The 20,621-nt window shown below is 49.8% G+C and overlaps 1 protein-coding gene across 2 annotated transcripts in view; it reads right to left on the bottom strand.

Moving 5' to 3' along the window:
* SLIT1 (slit guidance ligand 1) overlaps positions 1–20,621 on the bottom strand; it is a 186,967-nt gene that overhangs the window by 146,704 nt on the left and 19,642 nt on the right. For both annotated transcript variants that reach the window (XM_023206301.3, XM_023206302.3), the window contains exons 2-4: positions 18,588–18,659; positions 17,151–17,222; positions 11,480–11,551 (exon numbers count right to left, since the gene is read on the bottom strand). In XM_023206301.3, the coding sequence (XP_023062069.2) occupies positions 11,480–11,551; positions 17,151–17,222; positions 18,588–18,659 (216 nt within the window). The remainder of the gene's footprint in view (positions 1–11,479; positions 11,552–17,150; positions 17,223–18,587; positions 18,660–20,621) is intronic.

Here is a 20,621-nt window from a genome sequence, read left to right as displayed (position 1 = left end):
GTGGTGACTCCTGGCCCATCCTAACCAAAAACTGAGTCAGTCAAACCCTACCATGTACAAGTCACCACCGCATCCCTGAGTCCAGCCTGGCACCAACTCATGCCCGTCTCCACCCACTGAAAGGACCACGCTTCCTCTTGGATCCCCTCCTTCCTTGACTCCCTCCTCAAGCTTTCCCTGCCTCCCAGGAAACAGGGGCCTTCTTTAGAGCTCTGTGACTACCCCCACAGAGAGGTACCCCAGCCTCCTCCATTGAACACCTCCCAGTAGATTTTATTTATCCTGCAAGCCAGCACTAAACCCTAAATAACTGTCTTCGTGTTTCTGGGCCACAAGTCCAGGCCAACCACAGGCCGAGGAAAACAGAAGTCAGCTGAAAAGTTCTGAGTCTACAAAATCCATGAAGCTGCAGCCCAGCACAGACCCATAGAGCCCCAAGCCCCGAAATCAGACAGCAAGGAACGGGCAGCTCTAGTCACACCCCTTTCTCGGCCTTCAAGACAGTGTTTGCCACCAGAAAGAAACCACACTTGCCAGCCTGCTAACCCCACTTGTGCTGAGGAAACAAGAATGACCCTGCCTGAGCCTCTGTCCAATCTGGTGGAGAAGGCAGGGCAAAGAGCTATGAGGAGAATCGTGGGGGCTCTGACAGAGGCTCAAGCAACTGCTAAGAGGGCACTGAGAGGTGGAGGCAACCTACTGTCCATCAACAGCTGAATGAATCAACAAAATGTGGTCTATCCAAATAGTGGAATATTATCCAGCCATTAAAAAGAATGACATCTTGATATGTGCCACAATGTGGATGGACCTCAAAAATGCTATGTTAAGTGAAATAAGCCAGTCACAGAGGGCAAATCCTGTATGATTCCATGTCTGTGATGTACTGAGAACAGGCAAAGTCACAGGGCCAGAAGAGAAGTAGCCAGGAGCTGCAGGGAGGCAGATGAGGAGCTATTGCTTAATGGGTACAGAGTTTATGTTGGGGATAATGGAAACATTTTGGGTATAGATAGTGATGATGGTTACACAACATTGTGAATGTACTTAATGCCACTAAACTGTGCACTTACACATAGCTGAAATGATAAATTATGTATACTTTACCATGATTTTTAAAAAGTGTTACAAAGGAAAAAAAAAAGAGGGCACTGAGGAGGCAACAACCAATTCTTTCTGGGGAGGGAGGAAGCTGTGATGGGAAGGTGGCATTTCAAGCAACCCGTGGGAGACCCAGGCGAGGCAGAGGTGGGATCATCTGTCCCTCTTGTTCATGGCTCGGGTTCAGAGAGGTGGGAGGAGGGGAAGGAGGCCTTTGTAGGGGGTGACTGAGGCTCACTCTCCACTAAGTCACTCCGCTCTTCAAGAACACTCCATGGTTCACTCCTCCTATCACCCATCCAAACTCTTCACTCCAGAACATTCTAGGTCTAGAGCCCATCTACACTTCCTTCCAGGCTGAGCTCACACAACACTCTAGAACCGTGGGGCCCCTGCTCACAGGGAATTGCATTCCCTCCCCTGTGTCTGCACAGCTGCTCCTTCCACTGGAGTCCAGTTCTTCCTCTTCACCCTCCTGTGTCTCCCATACCCTTCAATACCTTGAAACCACCTTCCCAGAAGACTCATGAGCAGTCTCTTTCTTCTTCCTGTTTCTCCCTATTCTCCCATTTTCTACAATGAAAAGGCTGTACAGCATGGTGAAGAAGAGCACACCCTCTGGGGTGACACTCCCTGTACTCCAAGCCCGGATCTGCCAACAACTAGCTATGCAACCAGTTTACTTAACCTGTGCCTCAATTCTCCCGCCTGTAAAAATGGGAAAATAATAGCACCCATTGCACAGGACCGTGACAATTAAAATGAGAAAATCCACATAAAGTTTTTGGCACATGAGTGCTTAACAAACTAACTATATATTGCTTTGGTACTAGACTTTTTTTTTTTCTTTTTTTTTTTTTTTTTTTTGAGGCAAGGTCTTGCTCTGTCACCCAGACTGGAGTACAGCGGCACAATCGTAACTCATTATAACCTCAAACTCCTGGGCTCAAGCGATCCTCACACCTCAACTCCTGAGTAGCTGGGACTACAGGTGCATGTCACTACACCTAGCTATTTTTTCTTATTTTTTGTAGAGACGGGGTCTTGCTATGCTGCCCAGGCTGGCCTCGAACTCCTGGCCACAAGCAATTATCCCATGTCAGCCTCCCAAAGTGTTGGGATCATAAGCGTGAGCCACTATGCCCGGCCTAAACTTTATTTTTTTTAAATTTTGCATGTTAGCTCAATCTTTAAATGCCTTATTTAACTAGAAAACGAAATACCTTATCTCCTATCTTTCTCTGCTTTTCTCTATTTTTCAAATGTTCACTCTCTAGCAAAATTATTTTCATAATTTTTTAAAATTGTATTCTTCCAAAGAACTTTTTTTATTTTTAATGTTTTAATTGACAAATAATATTTGTATAATTTTTGAAATGATTTTCTAAAATCCTCAACTCCCTAAAAGTTATTCATAAGATCCCGCTCCTGCATGCACGCCTCTCTATTCAGAATCTTCTCAATGGTTACAAATTCCATTTGTCTCACACTGATTTTTGTAATGCTGTAGGAGAGGACCAGTGGCTTTTCATGCCTTTGAGCCCCTGTAAATGCAGGGCACCCCGCGTTTGCCGGGCATTCTCTCGGGATGACCCACTGACCGCTCGCCACCCCCCGTGGCCCTCCTTCAGGCCCCGGGCTCCCTCGGATGTCCACATTTGTAAAACCCTGTGTGGTTCTTAGCCAGCAGGGGCAGAGCCGGATTCAAAGCCCACAGCCGGGCACCAGGGCTGTGTCTAGGACATTCACCCATGCTGGGCGCATCAGCCCGCTCTGGCAAGTAGATGTCAATCTGAGGCCGGCCGCCCTCTTCCCGGAGACTCCCGTGCCGGCCCAGTGGGACGCTCGCCTCTTTCACTTGAGCCTTGACAGCAGGCGCAGATTTAATGATTGGAAAGCACTTCGAGAATCCAGAGTGCTCCATAATTGCCAACTCATAATCCCCAAATTGTTCTCTGTGTGGCTGCAGGAGGTGAAGCGTCTGCGCTTGGGGCCTTCGCTTACTTAGCATGGCTCTAACACTGAACCGGGTGGGGCAGAAGCAAAGAGGGGCTCTACCCAACAGGAAGCCCCTCCTAAGATTCACCATGCCTGATGGGGAGCAAGGCTTCTCAAGCATGAGCCAGATAAAGAGGGGTTTGATGATGATGCAGATTCCTGGGCCCTTCCACACTGACTGACTCAGAATCTCTGACGAGTGTGACCCTGGGAATCTGAATTTTAATGAACTCCCCACTGAGACAACTCTTAATCATACTCTAGTTCAAGGACTGACAGTTTGAAGGTAAGTATGTGCGTTTGGGGTCAGGTGGGCCTGGGTTTGAATCTCAGCTCTGATTCTTACTGTCTGAGACTTCCACAAGTTACTTAATACTAGGCCCATGAGATGTTAAAAGGTATTCCCTGCAAAAATAAATTTTTTTAGATTCACGGTCAGATATGTTTGGGAGACGCAACACTCCACTTCTGCCCTGGGAGCTGTACGGTGCACATGAGCATGTTAAACGGGCTGAATAGTCCTTGACAAAGGACTCTGCTTGGCCCAGCTCGTCCCCGAATTGTCTAACCAAGGAAGCTCCTTTTTACCATTAATGCCAGGAACATCTTAATATCTTGAAGGACAAAGCTAGTGAAATTCCTTTCTGGGAAAAGGGAAGTCTAAGGAGTGATGGACAGCCATCTTAAGGAGCCCCCAGGGGACTCTGGCAGGAAGGAGGCTCTGGCTGGGGAGGGGTGGCTGGGGAGGGAGCCCCCTTCTCGTGTGCTGGTGTCTCGGGGCACTCCTGGCTCAATTCTACAGCTCTGCTGCCTGGCATGGATGCATCACAACAGCGAGGTCACCTTCCTGCTTTGGGTAATTTCCCTCAGAGGCAAGACAGATCCATTTTGAACAGCTCTTCATTTCAGCGGAGAATGCCCTCCTGCCTCTGATGGGGGCTGGGGACCGAGATGGGAAGGGAAGCTTTGTTCTTCTGACCAGTGCTGACAGTTTAATTAAACCCAGCTTGAGACAGGGTCGATAGGGTCAGGCATTCTTCAACAGGGCTCCTGTGAATCTCACATCCACGCCTCTCCAACCACCAGGGCCCTGTTAATGAGTTATGGTGGTCCTTACAGCAGGGATATAAATAAGGGGAAATAAATGCCCTGGGCTGCCCTTAATCACCCACACCCACCCCTTCCAGGCTCAACAGAGACACAAAAGGTCAATCTTGTCAGGACACATATTGGTTTCAAGGCTAAAAGGAAGCCCAGAGGAACTGGGTTTCCAGAAGCGGCTTCTGGATGAGGAGGAGATCAGCAAGAGCAGGGCTGCACAGCAGCAGAGATCCTCCCCAGATCGGAGGCCAAGGAGGAGGCCTGCGTGGCGGGCGGACACCCTGCTCCCCACCTGAACCTGGTGAAGACTGAGTTTCACTACTGTGAGAAGCAATATCCCTCTAACCCTCAACTTGACACCTATGTATGCCCATGAACACAACATCTCCACATCCTCCGAGGGTTCGCTGTCAGGAGATGGAGCTGACTCCCAAACCCAGGTAACCTGCCACCAGGGTATACCTGCCCCCCCGCCGGCAGCAGAGACAGGTCCAGCCAGTGCAGCACCTGCCCCCACCCGCTCCAACCCACTGATAGGTCCGAGGGCGGCAGGCTGTTCTCAAAAAGCACTGATGATAGACCTGTCACCTCCCAAGAGGCAGGGCTACACTCATCCGTCTTACGCAGACATCACTCCCAGGGCTCACAGTACCCAACACAGAGCCTGGCCCACAGGAGGCCCTCAGGAACTGTTGGATCAGTGGGTGGTGAGTGGCAGATGGAAGGTGAGGAGGAGTGAATACAGGGGTGGAGGAAGGTGGGGAAGAGTTGGGGGATAGACAGGTCTCTGGGTTTATAGGTGGGTTGGCAGATGCGTAAGTGGGGGGAGGGGGAGGGTTGATGGATGGGGGTGGGAGAGTGGATGGATAGGCAGGTGGTGAGTGGGTGGGGAGTGCTGGATGGGAGAATGGATGGGAGGGGATGGGGGATGGAGGGACAGGTCAGGAGTAAGGAGAGAGATGGGTGGGTTGACTGATGGATTGGTAGATAGTGGGAGGGTAGATGGGAGGTGAAGGGCAGTGGTTGATAACTAGGTGGATGGACAGATGGGTGGACAGGTGAAGGAGGTGGGTGGGTGAGGAGGTGAGGGGTAGTATGTAAGGATGAGCTTTACTGTCAGACAGACTGGGGTTCTCATTTGGCTTAGCCCCTTGGGTGTGTCACAAACCCGCTGAGCTTGCATTTTTTTTATCTACAAAATTCGGGAAGTGCTGACCTTGTAGAGATGTTCTGATGATGAAATCAGGTATATTTGTAAGTTGCTTAGCATGAGCCTGGCACACAATAACCTTCCATTCTTTCTAACCATTACTGTGATGATTGCAGTCCCTGAGACCTTTCATGAGGCCCTGGGAGAGCGAGGCAGTGAAGGATGTCATAGGGCAGGTTCACTTCTGCAGTGGGGTGGGGGAAGAGGGTGTGCTCTCTTCTGAAGAGGTGTGAATGCTGCTGTGCAGAAACTCCAGCCCCACCCTCAATGGGGGCATCCCTGAGGAAGTACAGAATGCATCTGTAATTTCAGGGCACCAAGAAATGCCTCCAGGGCAGCATCACCTACTTGCTCCACGTTTGCTCTCCCCAGCCTGCTCAGGAAAGTGCCCAAGAGGACAGAAAGCAGATCTCCCACATCCTCAGCCCAGGCACTGACTGTGCCAAGGCCATGGCCCTCCTGCCCACCACATGCCAGCCTCCCTCCACAGCCTCCTCAGGGTGTCTCTGCAGGGGCACCTAAGCCCTTCAAGAAAAAAAAAAAAAACCCTGCTGGGGGAAGGTCCCTGCAAATTGGGGGTATGGTTGTGAGTTAAGAGTGGTGAGGTTGAGTTGGCACAAGGGACGGAGGAAGCCGACATCAACACGGGACACAGGTCCAGGTGCAGGTCACCCCGGGGCTGCACCACCCTCCAAAGTAGCCCTGATGTGGACTCATTTGACATTTCCTGGGCACCTCCCACATGCCACAGTGTTCACGTCTGACACAAGAGAGTGTCACAGCTCTCTTTGTCACATCAGTCCCATGAGGCAGCCAGCCCTTACTATCTGTACCTCACAGAAGAGCAAACAGGCTCGGTTAAAGGAAGTGCTGCAACATCATATCACAGGCATTCACTTCACCTCAGACAACACAGGCTTTTCACTTCTTATTTAAAAACTGGGAGGTTTCCTACCATAAACATAACACATGCTTCTTAGAGAACATCTGGGCCGCAGAAGAGAAAAAAGCCACCCGGAGACAATCCCTGTTGGCATTTTCCAGATATGTTTTCATGCATTATTTAGAGTGATTTATCGAGTGGTCATATTGTCAATGCAGTTTGGAATCCTGGCTTTTGATATCAAACACATTTATCTACATTACTTGACATCTTTCAAAAAGGCCATTTTTGATGACTGTATAAATATTCCATCAAGTAGATACATCATCATTTACTTCATCATGCCCCAGTGTTGGCCATATATGTTATTTCCATATTCTTTTCATTATTCTATATTCCAATATTCTAAATAATACAGCAACGAACATGTCTGTGCTCATGTTTTATTATTTCTTTAGGGCGGATCCCCAAATATGAGATTCCTAGGTCAAGGTTTAAGACCACTTTCAGGCTCGTCAGGGCCCCTAGAAGGCCTGGTGTCTAATTCCAACCCTATCATCAAGTTGCTCTGTGGTCCAAGGCAAATCACCTCTCTGAGCCATAGATCCTGCATAGGAAAGAAATGGACAGACTAACCCCACAGCAGGTGAAATATCAGTGCAGAATAACCCCTAACAGGATTTTAACTTCTGGAGGCCACACAGACAAAATCAACTGAAATATGGGCTGTGCCACCACCTACAGACTTGGTGACCACGCCTTACCCAGCACATTTGGTCTCTCTCAAACCCATTTTCATGCTGATTTAGCATAACAGCCTGTGCACGAAAGTCCATAATTTGCTCCAGATGGGAAGGATTAGTAACAGATCCCTCCAAAGCAAAGGGGAGGTCAACAAGTGAGAGACCAGGAATGCCAGGCACTGCCTTCTAAGGGAATAGGTCCCACCTCCAGCTCCCGAGATAGGGTGGGCACCATAGTGTCACTGCACCAGTGGATCCCACAATCCCCGCCAACAGTTCACTGGTCTGGTGTGATCTCTTGACCTAAGATGGGCCAATCAGATTCTTTCTCCAAGAAACCCAGAGTTGGGGCCTGAGACACTGTATGGATCTGAGCTCTGAGGTCACAGGAAGTAGGAGGCGAATTGGCACCATGGCTGACCCGAGTCATGATGGAACTGAGATGCTGCTGATGAGCCCAGAACACTGGTTTGCAGGAAAGAGCAGGACAATAAAGCAGATATTCAGAAAGAACTAGAAACAGCCCTCACATCTCAGTGCGGGTCCCTGGGAGGGCCAGCTAGATCTCACCTCCTGCTCTGGGAGCCTGCCAGCTGTGCCCCTACAAAACCCCACCTCCACCTTTACTATCACCAGCCGGCAGGGTATTCTGTTTCTGGAACCAAGCGTGCCGAGTACTCCTTGGCCAGACCAACTCTGGGAGTTAACAGAGATACTTTAGAATGCCAGGTGCTCAGGTCAATAGAATGGGCCAGGGCGGATGCATACACAGTAATATTAGAAGAATATTAACAAGTAGATCTTTAAACACTTGCTCCTCTATCCTTCCCTATAACCATCTCCAAGGTGACCCGGTGAGCCCAGACACCAGGGACGAACAACCAGATGAATAAGGTTTGTTGAATCATTTCCCCCAGACAGTGCCCATTTTGAGATGGCCTGACCTGGAGGCCACCAAATGCCTTGGCCTCAGTGGAAACTAAGCAGGGCACACTGTGTGGGAGTCCTCCCAGAGCCCTGCAGGAGTCCTCTTGGTTTGCATGCCTTGCTTACAGATGAGGTTAAGAAATGTCAAGAGGAGAGCTAACGAAAAGAGTCTGCCTTCACCCAAATCCTGCTGTGCTCCTGGATGAGAAATGTTTCCTGCTAAGAGTTAAGGACCTGATGTGTGGAAAGAAAAGGCAGTAAGTGTTAGGGAGAAATTCTGGCTCTAGAGCCTAGAAACATCCTCCAAAGGGCCACCAAGACTTCCACTGCCCTTCTGGAAGTCCCTCTGTTGGCTGCCAACCAGCCCCTTCCCCAAAGCAGCTGGCCTGGGACCACTGCAATGAGGATTCCCAATGTGTCTAGAGGCCTCTGCTCCCAGCCCCATAGGGTGCCAAGAGCAGGTGTCCCACAGACTGCTGTCCTCTGCAATGGCTTTTTGCTCCTTGAATTAATCTCCTTGTGCCAGCCTTTGGTTATAGAATCTGGCTATTTAATACTCATTAAAATGTAGATGTCCTTTCCTCTAGGACTCCTGTAAAATACGAAACCATGAAGAGGGCGGGGCTCGGAGTTAGAGGGCTTCATCCTGACCCTCAGGAAGTCACCTCCTCTTTCCAACCTGTCTCACTGGCAGTAACACTGGGAGACATTACTTGCCTCATGGCCACATGTGTCAGACAAGACATCAAGCACAGGAGCAGCCACTTCACCGAGAGGCTATTTGCTCACCCTGAGTTATCAGGGGCATGATGGATGAACATCCGCTGAGGGCCAGCTGCAGGCTTGGTTATGTTACATGCACAGTCCCAGTTCAGACTCTTGCTAGTCCTACCATGTATGGGTAACAGAAATGGGCTCTGAGCAATTAAACCACCCAAAGTTACACCTTGAAAAGCCCAGGACCACCTGACCCTTGACTTTCTGCTTCCCAGGCCACCTTCCATTCCAGGGGGGATCCAAGTTTCCCAGACACAGGCCAAGGAGGCAGCCAAGTTGTCACTTTCCTCAGGAAGGAACACAGGGGTGTGCAAGGCACCAATGTCCAAAGAGAAGGGTGGACTCGCGCAAAGAAGGGAGGGAGTCCCCTGCAGAGTTATCCTTTACCCCCAAGGGCAGGTGGAAGGTTATGACAAAAGAAGTTAGCTCCCCCCTAAAAATGAATACGGCTGGAGATGATCTCAAGTAAAGGGCTGGAAGTTGGTGCATTCAGATTCACATGATGGGTCTTGGAGATTTTAAAATCAATGAGGGAGAGTGAAAGTGGGCACACAGAGCTTGATGGCAACTATACAATATACATATGCCTTGATCCCAGCAAGCTGGAGGGCAGCGGATCACTATGGGAAGGAGAAGGGACCCAAGGAGGCAAATCATGCCAGGAGAGCAAGGACAAAAGCTTGAAAGGTTAAGAGGATGTAGGAGGGGAAAAGAACTGCACAACTGAGACCAAGAGAAAAGACATTCAAGACGAATTTTTGCAGAAAGGCAGAGCTGTGATAACACTTGCAAGTCAGCAGAGAAAGAACAGTAGAGAGAAAACAGGAGCTGCTGGGGCCAAGGCAGGGCAAGGCCAGCTGCCTGCATGTGGCCAGCAACAGCGTGGACCACATAGACCAGTGCATGGCCCACAGGTTCAACAGACATTACCATGAAGGCACCTGCTGGGAAGAATCTTCTGCCTTTCACAATGAAGTAGGGAAAAATTAAGCACCCACTGTGTATGCCTGGCACACAATGGATTGGGCAACCTATCAGTTACAAGAAAACTGGAGAAGGCCCAACTCAAGCCCAAGGGTGATGACAAAGATCAGCAAAAAAGATCATCACTAAAGGTCACTGTGGAGTGGCCTCCAGGCCAGGAGGAGGAAGCAACAGGAAGTGATCAGAAAGACCATTCCAACAGACTAAAAATCAGAGTTCCATTGTAAAGATAAAAGCTTGCCCAGGCGCGGTGGCTCACACCTGTAATCCCAGCACTTTGGAAGGCTGAGGCGGGTGGATTGCTTGAGCCCAGGAGTTTGAGACCAGCCTGGGCAACATGGCAAAACCCTGTCTCTACAAAAAAATTTAAAAATTAGCTGGGCGTGGCAGTGCACACCTGGAATCCCAGCTACTCTGGAGGCTGAGGTGGGAGGATCGCCTGAGCCCAGAAGGTTGAGGCTGCAGTGAGACAAGATCGTGCAACTGTATTCAACCTGGGTGACAGAGCAACATCTCGTCTCAAAAATAAATAAAAGTTGGAAGGTAAGATCAACAACAAATTCTGGAGATCACTGGGCTTGGAGAGAGGTCTAGAAATCATGGCAGAGGCAGAAAGAACTAGCTGTGTTTAATCAGAGGAGACAAAATCAAGCCCCTGACTCTAGGAGCCCATGGTCAGACCCCTTAGCACTCAGGTAACCCTAGGTTGCCACCTCCCACCCAACCCACACCCCTCAGTCTTCCATATATTGCTTATTACCCCTTTCTCTACCTAGGTACTGACCCATAAGCTCCTTCAAGGACGAACCAGTAGTGCCGTGCCAGGCATGCAGAAGGCCCCGCCAGTGGTTCTTAAGATTATTAATGACAATAATTAAGGGAACTAAAAAACCTCACAACTCAAAATTCAAAAATCTGACAGCTCTTCAAAAGCCAGGTAATTATAAAAAGCAAAGCTAAGAAAAATATAAGTTACTGGAGAGCAGATTTAGGGCCCAGAGTTAAAAATTTTCTAATTTACTTATTTGTCCAGTGATAGAGTTGATTGTTTGCAGAAGTGTTGAGCTCCCCATCACTAGAGGTAGCCAAGCAAAGACTGCGGGACCATATGCTAAGGAGCTGAAGAAAAGATTCCTTAGATAATCTAAAAGGTCTTGTCCAACCCAATTCCCATAAAATGAAATATATGGTAGAAAAATTACAGACACATGTGGCAAATCATGGTGCAGCAGAATTAGCAACTATCCTTTAAACTTGAAAGAAGTGCACTGACAGCAAATAAAAATACGACCATGGTTAATAACCTTACAGACCTCATGACCCTAAAAGGTAGAAAAAGCTGAAAACAGAAATAGGTTCAAGAAGGGCTTAGTTGAATGAATAAATATTCAGCTCCAGGCTGGTTAGCAAAGGTGCAGTGAGAGATGGGTAAGAATGAGCCACTGTAAAGGCTGGCATCACCGTCCACAAGCATGCCTGCTGGCAGAACACCCTTGTACCCACACCGTCAGCGGCAGCTCACAAATCTGGATGAACTGTGGGTTCTCCCAAGTGCTTGCGATGGAGAAATACCCTGCACAGCACCTTCCTACAGAAAGGGACCGGCCTTTGATGCCCTGGACCATTCCTGCCAGGGGAGGAGCACGGGGTCAAGGTCATGGGAACATCCAGGCCCCACTGACCGAACACTGTGCCTCCCACAGGGTGAGAGACAAAACCATAGGGAGAACTTTCTGGCCACAGAATGTCACTCACAGTCTTGACAAAGCCTGGTTATTCTGGAACAGCAGTTCCGGTAACACGTGCAGCTGGTTTCGGTTCAGACGCCTAAAAAAGAGAAGAAGAATTGGAAATTACCTAGACGGCCAGGAAATCCAAAGGACTTCTCAGAAAGCACCAGACGGATTCCGAAGCAGAAGGTCCAGCATTCAAAACCTAACAGGGTCCATGTAGCATCCCAGGGAAATTACCTTCTCTGGGCCTCAGTTCTTCATCTGTAAAGTGGAGATTCCACCACTCAGCACACGGGGAGGATAAGCATAGAGTGTCTGTGGAAGCCCCTCACCAGCACCTCTCCTTCCACTATTTCTTCCCATAGGCATCATAATCATCACTTCACATTTGCAAGCGCTGTGTGGTTTCTAAGGCACTGATTCCAATGCTATCTCCCTTTGTGAGTTGGAAACCTGACTATACTTGAAATGGGAGACATACCCTAATGGCCACACAGCCCTGATTTCATCCACATTTGGTTTAACAGAGGTTTCACCTTTTTTTATTGTTTGCTTTGGGTCTTTTTTCAAAAGGAAAATAGCAGCCGGGCACGGTCGCTCACAATTGTAATCCCAGTACTTTGGGAGGCCAAGGCGGTCGGATCACCTGAGGTCAGGAGTTCGAGACCATCCTGGCTAACACGGTGAAACCCCATCTCTACTAAAAATACAAAAAATTAGCCCGGCGTGGTAGCGGGTGCCTATAAACCCTGTCTCTACTAAAAATACAAAAATTAGCCGGACGTGGTGGCAGGCACCTGTAATCCCAGCTACTCGGGATGCTGAGGCAGGAGAATCACTTGAACTCAGGAGACAGAGGTTGCAGTGAGCCAAGATTGTGCCACTGCACTCCAGCCTAGACAACAGAGCAAAACTCTGTCTCAAAAAAAAAAAAAAGAAAACAGCTTTATTGATTATTTTTATCATAAATAAAAATGCATGCTCCGCTCAGCCAGGCATGATGGTGTGCACCTGCAATCCCAGCAATTCGGGAGGCTGAGGTGGGAGAATCACTTGAACCAGGGAGGTGGAGGGTGCAGTAAGCTGAGGTCTCACCACTGCACTCCAGCCTGGGCAACAGAGTGAGACCCTGTCTCAATAAGAAAAAAAAAAAAAAAAACATGTCAAATAGCTCCTGCCTGTAATCCCAACACTTCGGGAGGCTGAATGAGAGGACTGCTTGAGGCCAGGGGCTTCAGATTTGCATGAGTAACAAAGAGAAATAACAAAGAGAAACCTCATCTCTACAAAAAATACAAAAAAATTAACTGGGAAAGTAGCCCAGGCCTGTAGCCCCAGGGGTGTCTGAGGGGTCTTAGGACCAATCCCCCATGGATACCAAGGGACAACTGTATGATAAGCCATCTCAGCCAAAAGCTTTCTTCCAGAGGGAAGGAGAAAACCTTAATTCCACGTAGCCAGCAGTAACTGGTCTGTGGTTATCTCCTAGAAGGTTGTCCTTTATCTACTATGTGAGAAAGGCCATTGCCACCACATTGGGCACTGCCGTGTTCCCCATGGTACAGACAATTAAATCAACTTTTGGAGACCCACTGGAAGTTTACTTTTAAGGGCAGGCTCCTAGGGAAACACTTCATTGCCTTGGGGGGAAAAAAAACACCAATACAATCCTTAAAGCAACAGGAGTAGACATCAGATAGCTCCAAATTCTTTATCCTTGGTCCAGTAAATTAATCCTGTATTTACGCTGACTCATAACCACTGGTTTGGTTTTGTTTTCCCCTCAAGCCTTTCTCATTTTTCTGACTTCTGCTTCTGAAAATTATTTAGGAGGAAAATGATTCAATGCCTAGCTTAAAATGGAAAATTAAAGGACACTAAAGAAGGGACTCCACATGGCGAGGGACATGAAGGTTACTGAGAATGATAACAGTAGTCGTGGCCACCGTCATAATCAGCCCTTACTATGTGCCAGGCAAGGGGCAAACGCATTAGGGGCATGAGCTCATCGCAGGCGGGAAAGCAGGGCATAAAGGTGGGCCTCTTTCTCCTGAAAGTGACAACAGCACTTTGCATTCGTGCACTCACCCTGTGACTCCCAACAAACACCCCTCACAAAGGTTTCCTGCCACCACTTCGCCACGTGGCTTGGCTCTTCATAGGTACCCAAGATAGGTTTGCTGACTTTGTTGAGTTGCTCATCTTTGAAAGATGAGAGAATAGGGACACCAAGAGGTAAGTGACTCGCCCAAGCCATTACTGAATGGTAGATGTGGGATCCTGAAGCTTGCCTTTCTCTACTCCCCATCCTGGCTGCTCCCATGGTACGATCCTGGCCACTGTACAGTGCCAGACCCGTTCCCAGGGTGACCGGGGACACTCCACTCCTCTCCAGCTGCAGACCCGCTGAGGCCACAAAGTCCTGATCCCTCACGGCCAGCTCAACTGCACACTGCTGCATCTACACTGGAGTTTATAACTGCTCACAAGAACCAGTTATGTCCACTCCCAAACCTGTTTATGCCAGAGGCACTTGTCATTCTAACTCTGTAATTTAATTACCTATTATATAAATGAATGAAATGCTAGTGGAAAAAGAGTCATCTCTATGAAAACTAAGTGGAATGCTTTAGAAAGATTCGATGAAAGGAAAGCTGATAATTAAACGGCTCTTGAATTAAGTAAAAGACGGTGGCGCAGGGGGGTGGGTGTCACTTTAAAAATCAGGAATACTCCCCCAGATTGCTCCCAAGGTCCTTTGGAAAATCTCACTCCACCTTCCAGAAACCAAAACCAAAAATCATAAACATGGTATATGTGTGTGGTTTAGGCGAGGCAAACAACACAGAAAGAACTCCAGTGTTTCACACCAAAGAGAAAGACCTTGGCCAAAAATACAGAAGAGGGGTTAGTAAATGCACATTTCTATGTTTTAACATAAAATGAAATGTCTAAGATGTGTGTGGGGTTTTGTGGTTGTTGCTACTGTTTTTGAGACAGAGTCTTGCTCTGTCACCCAGGCAGGACTGCAGCGGCATGATCTCGGCTCACCGCAACCTCCGCCTCCTGGGTTCAAGTGATTCTCCTGCCTGAGGCTCTGGAGTAGCTGGGATTACAGGCACGTACCACTGTGCCTGGCTAATTTGCATATTTTTAGTACAGGCAGGGTTTCACCATATTGGCCAGACTGGTCTCAAACTCCTGACCTCAAGTGATCCACCCCCGCTTGGCCTCCCAAAGTGCTGGGATTACAGGCATGAGCCACCGTGCCTGGCTGGTATGTGTGGTTTTTAATGACTCTGCACTTTAATCACCTTTTATGATTAACTGATGCAACACTGGTCTCCAACAACTCAGTGGGAGGCCACTGAACTGACCACTCCAGAAGGTGCCTGCAGGGCTGAAGTTGCCACTCACCCACTGGAGTCATGTCTCGACCCCCCAGACCCTTTCCCTCCTCCCCTCCTTCCCGGCACCGGCGGTGGAGCCAGGTTGGGTCAGGTACAGATCAGCCCCTTATAGCCAGGTCATTAACATGTATTTTGTTCTGTCTTCTAAAGAAAACAAATGCAGCATTCGACATGTGGTCTAGCTGTGGGCTTCTTATCATTTCGTTTGAGGCCTGGATGTGGAACACAAAAGAAAGATCACCTTGCTTTCTTCCAGGCTGTAGGAAGGCAACGAGGCAATCGTATTCTTTTCCTTTTATTTAATATCTTATTTTCTTTAATATAAAAATGAAAGGGCCGGGCACAGTGGATCAGGCCTGTAATCCCAGCACTTTGGGAGGCTGAGGTCAGGAGTTCAAGACCAGCGTGCCCAATATGGTAAAACCTACTAAAACAACAGTTTTAGTTGGTTTTTTTGGTGGTTTTTGTTTTAGTTTTAGGCTCTACTAAAAATATAAAAAATTAGCTGGGTGTGGTGGCGGGCACCTGTAATCCCAGCTACTCGGGAGGCTGAGGTAGGGGAATAGCTTGAACCCGGGAGGCGGAGATTGCAGTGAGTCAAGATCGTGCCACTGCACTCCAGCCTGGGCAAGAAGAGTGAAAACCTGTTTGGAAAAAAAAAAAAAAAAAAAAAAGAAAGGTGTGGTGTCAGGTCATCTTCATTAAGAGCTCAGACTTTGAAGGCAAAATGATCTGGGTTCTAATCCCTTCTTCTGCACAACTGGGGACAAGTGACTTAATCTCTGTGTACCTCTCTTTCTCATCTGTGAAATACCACTTAGAGCAGTGTTGTTTTAAGGATTAAATGAGATAATATAAGGCAAAGAGCTGCCACAGGGGCCTGGCATAGAGTGGTGGTAGCTATAATCATAATAATAAACTTGTCATAAGAAAATTCATTAAAAGAGAAAAACACAAAGAATAAAAATAAAGTTACCTATAATCCACCACTCACTATAATGAGAGTCAGTGGTTCCAGTTGTCTTCTTCCTCCTGTATTCTGTCTACATGCAAATTGATTTTAGTAATATTATTGTCATTTTTTATCTTTTCCATTTAACATTATATTGCAAGCACATTCCCATGGCCTTAACTGTTCTTCAGAAATGTGATTTTATATCTTATGTATCCACTAGAATGAATTTCCAATTTTTTTCTATTGAAATAATGTGCAATGGCTGGGTGTGGTGGCTCATGCCTGTAATCCTAGCACTTTGGGAGGCTGAGGCAGGTGGATCACCTGAGGTCAGGAGTTCACGACCAGCCTCGCCAACATGGTGAAACCCCATCTCTACTAAAAATACAAAAACAATTAGCCAGGCGTGGTGGCATGCACCTGTAGTCCCAGCTACTTGGGAGGCTGAGGCAGGAGAATCGTTTGAATCCGGGAGGTGGAGGTTGTGGTGAGCCGAGATCATGCCACTGCACTGCAGCCTGGTAGACACAGCAAAACTTGGTCTCAAAAATAAATAAATAAATAAACAAACAAATAAATAATAAAGTGCAATTAATATCCTGATATATAATTTTTAGCCATGTCTCTGATTATTTCCTTAAAATAAAACAGACTTTCTGGTTCAAAGAGCATGAACTTTAGGACTCTTAACACCTACAGCCAGTCCACTTTCAGAAGGAAGTGATCGGCGACCACCGTGAATATGGGTGCCCATCCCCCACCTCACCCCACCATTTTTTTTTTCATCATTGCGAAACTGAAATGCAAAACTTGATCAAGACCCATTTTCAAACTTAAAAGCCCTATTCAGCAACAAACCATGTGAATCAGAACATGCTTCCACCTTCACATTTCTGGACTGTGGCCCTGTGCATCTAAGACACCAACCCCCCGGGGCTTCCCTGATGGGTTCCCTTGGCACACCACAGCTTCCTTTAAGGACACACAAATCAATGGACAGCGGTTATGTCAGGATGAGATGACAGGAAGAAATTTCACTTCCTCTGTATTATTATGTAAATTTTTTGCCTCACATATCTTCAGGGAAAAACAACAGGGACAGTTGCATGGAGAATGTGGGGTGGGGACCCACTCCAGGTTTCTCTGTGACCATGCCTTGTGACCACTTTCACAGCTGCAGCTGCTCCTGGCTCCATCCGCTGAAGGAGGCAGGCTGGGCGTGGGGTCCCCTCCCCTGAGTGCCCCTCATCCCTGGCAGCATCTTGGCCTGCCAGTTCCCTCACGTGCCAGCCCCCCGCCCTCCTGGCCCGCACCCTGCCAGGACTCACAGCCGCTCCAGCTCCTTCATGTCATCAAAAGCCCCGCGTTCCACTGCTCCAATCTGGTTCTCCATCAGCTGCCTGGGGAAGCAAAGAGACAAGGACAGCTACAGGGTGTGGGACAAGGGCTGCTAGCAACAGCTGGCATGACGGAGGGGCAGAGGCAACCTCTGCCAGGGCAGCATTGGCAAGGGAGTAAGACAGGAGCCATGCCCAAGCCTCACACAGGCCTACGCCCAGGCTGAGCAGACCCAATTTCCTTACACCTTTGCAAATTCGCCGACATGGGCTCCTCAGGGTTCCCAGCATCTTACCTCACCGCAAAATACACTTGCAACCCCTGACCCTCTGAAGTTGCCTGCCAGGGCAGAAGGCCGCGGGGCACCCGAGCACCATGTCTCCGCTCCAATCAGCCTCCAGGGAGCCAGGCCCAGCAGCAGGCAGCACAGGCTGGCTTGAGCTGCTGGCGCACGTGCCCTGGCCTCTTTGGGCCCTGAAGGCACATGTCCAAGGGACAGAACAGGGGGGACTGGCCAGTATCGGGGGAGGGGAGCCTGTGCCAACTGGGCAGAGCCCACACAGGCAGCAACACACTCTACAATTGGCAGACAACACCCTCTCTGCCTGTACCCCCACCCCGCCTGGCCCCATCTGCTGAAGACAAGAGTGGGGTACCCACGCCAACTGAACCACCTGGCTCCGTGGGACTCTGCGTCCCCTTGCCGCCAACGTGCCCTGAAACCCAGAGCATCCGGCTGGTGGGGCAGCATTTTTCACCAACAGATTGACTGTTGCCTGATAACTTTTGAGATAGTCAAGTATGTTTTTCCCACTGCATCTGTCCCTCTCCATCCGCAAGCAGGTGGCTTGCGTGCCCCTGCACGGGCCTCAGATGACGTTGGGGGCAGGGCAGGGGGGGAAACGCCACCAGACACTTCTCTTTCTCTGCTTTGTTTCCAAAAGCCTGAAGTGTGAGAGGCTCCCTCTGGAGGCCTGGGGGCAGAGGGGAGGGGAATCCCTGGAGAGAGCCTGGGCTTCCCCAGACTCAGAAGGGACACACCCAGAGCCTGGGAAGGGGCAGAGGTCAGGGGGTTCTGGAGCAGATCGCTGCCCAGCGGCTTGTCAGCTCTGACCTCAGAGACGATTGGTCATGAGGTCCCTGCTCCTCCAAAGACCCTCAGAACTGCAGAGGTGGGAGTTCTGAAAGAACTGAGGTCCTAGGATCCCTGCACTACCCTGAGAGCACAGGACGTCGGATCTTATGGTGAGTTAAGACTCAAGACTCAACATCACCCCATCCGACACCCCTCAGGATGTCTTGCCAAGACCGACTCCACAGTGGAGGGGCCCAGCCAGTCCACCACCCTACCACCCACAGCCAGGGCCCTGCCCAGGACCACCGTGGCATTGCTGGGGGTGGGGTGGGAGGGAGCACCCCGTACTCACAGCACCCGCAGCTGCTTGAGCCCCACAAAGTCATTCTTATGGATCCGAGTGATGTTGTTGCCATTGAGTTCCCTGGAGGAAGAAGGAGAGAAGGAAGCAGTGAGGTGAGCAGGGTGAGCCCCCAGGCCAGGGGCTCTGCTCCAGGAGCCCTCCCCCCTGGATCAGCCAGTCATCTCATCAGTGGAGCTGGGGGCTTCTGTGAGTTGAGTCTGTGTCAAGGCCCAACAAGCTGGGCCCTCTTTGCAGCTGACATCCAACCCGCTGGAACTGCAGGGCACAGGGTGCACCACTGCGAGTGCTGTGGAAACCGAAAACGTGGTTTCTGCCCACTAATGCAGCTCAGTCTAGTTGGAGAGATGAGACATTCACCCAGGGAAGAATGTGGAAACTAGTCAAGGAGAGAGGCTATTCAGGTAGAATCCTCGCTGAGCCTCAGTTTCCTTATCTATAAAATGGGGACGACAACTGTGTCTAACTTATAGGGTCAGCACAGAGTATAAGCAAGTAAAGGGCATGGCCTGCGCTTGCAAAGGGCCCCATGGGGACACCAGTGTTATCGTCTGGTGGCACTGGCTCCTGCGAGCTGTCCGTATTCTGAGCAAGAGAGAGCACCGAGGGCCATGCAATTTTAAAGGACTTAGGAAACGGGACTCAAGCTGAGGCTCCAAGACAAGGAAGAACTGCACACGACCGGGAGGGAGCAGACGTGCCCCGAGGACCACACTGCATCAGGCCTGGAGTAGCTGAGGGGTGAAGAGGGCAGCAGACAGCCAGAGAGTTGGAAGCTGTGAGAAGCAGGGCTGGGGGAAGGTGGGCCAGATCACAGAAGGCTGGAGAGAGCAAGCAGAGAAGAAACTGAGGGCCAGCGGAGGCTCTGGGTCAGGGGGATGGGGGGCCTGCCAGGAGGCCAGTCCTGTAGCAGTGAGCAGGAGGGTGGCCAGGAAGGGAGACCACCCCCACCATCTGGGTCCTGGGGCCAGGCCTACGGCTCCTCCTCTCACCCCATGCTGGGCTGCCGGGCCCCTCCTTCCCTCCAAGGCCACCTTGGACCCACCTGAAGAGCTGTCTGCACCCCCCAGCCTCACTCAGCCTCACCAAGGCAGGCCATTCCAGGAGTGAGGCTCTCCCTACCCCAGAAAGCTCCCCCACTGAGCCCCACACAGCAGAATCTCCCTCAGGCCTCACTCCAGCCGTCCCCTCTGCCATCTGTCTCCCTGGGGCAGCTCCCGCTTGCCTCCACCTCTTCCTCAACACTGTCCTGCTCACACATTCTCACGCGCAGGCGCACACACACGCCCCATGTTCACCTGCAGCCCAGTCTTCTCACTTAGCCAACTTTAGTCAAAAGTTCTGGGTACGGCCAAGAGCTCAACCCAAGTCCCAGCTACTTTGAGAAACAAAGTCCCTGTCCTCCAGGTGTTTAGAAAGTGTTTGGTCTGGCCAGGTGCAGCGGCTCACACTTGTAATCCCAGGAATTTGGGAGGCTGAGGCAGGCGGATCACCTGAGGTCAGGAGTTCAAGACCAGCCTGGCCAACATGGTGAAACCCCATCTCTACTAAAAATATAAAAAAAGTAGTCGGGCATGGTGGCGGGCACCTATAATCCCAGCTACTCAGGAGGCTGAGGCAGGAGAATCGCTTGAACCTGGGAGGTGGAGGTTGAAGTGAGCCAGGACCGCGCCATCGCACTCCAGCCTGGGCAACAAGAACGAAACTCCATTTCAAAAAAGAAAGAAAGAAAGAAAGTGTTTGGTCTGGGTGATGTTCTAGGGTTGCTTCCACTAAGATCAACACGTGGATTCCTTTTCTGCATCATCTAGGAACTGGCGTTACGCACACCTTCACACCATGCAGAAAAGTAGTAACTGTGCTCATCTTACAGACGAGAGTGGCTCTAAGAGGCTAGGTGCCTTCCCAAGGTCACCTGCTGGTAACTGACGGAACAGAAATCTGAACCCATGGCCATCTGACCCGCAGGCCAGGCTTTTGCTACCAGGTCAGGCTGTCTCAACATTCAACGCATCCTCTCGCTGC

This window comes from Piliocolobus tephrosceles, chromosome 9, assembly GCF_002776525.5.
Source record: "Piliocolobus tephrosceles isolate RC106 chromosome 9, ASM277652v3, whole genome shotgun sequence".
NCBI lineage: Eukaryota > Metazoa > Chordata > Mammalia > Primates > Cercopithecidae > Piliocolobus > Piliocolobus tephrosceles.
Note: the sequence above shows the minus strand (reverse complement) of the source record. Positions and strands in the feature narration are given on the sequence as shown.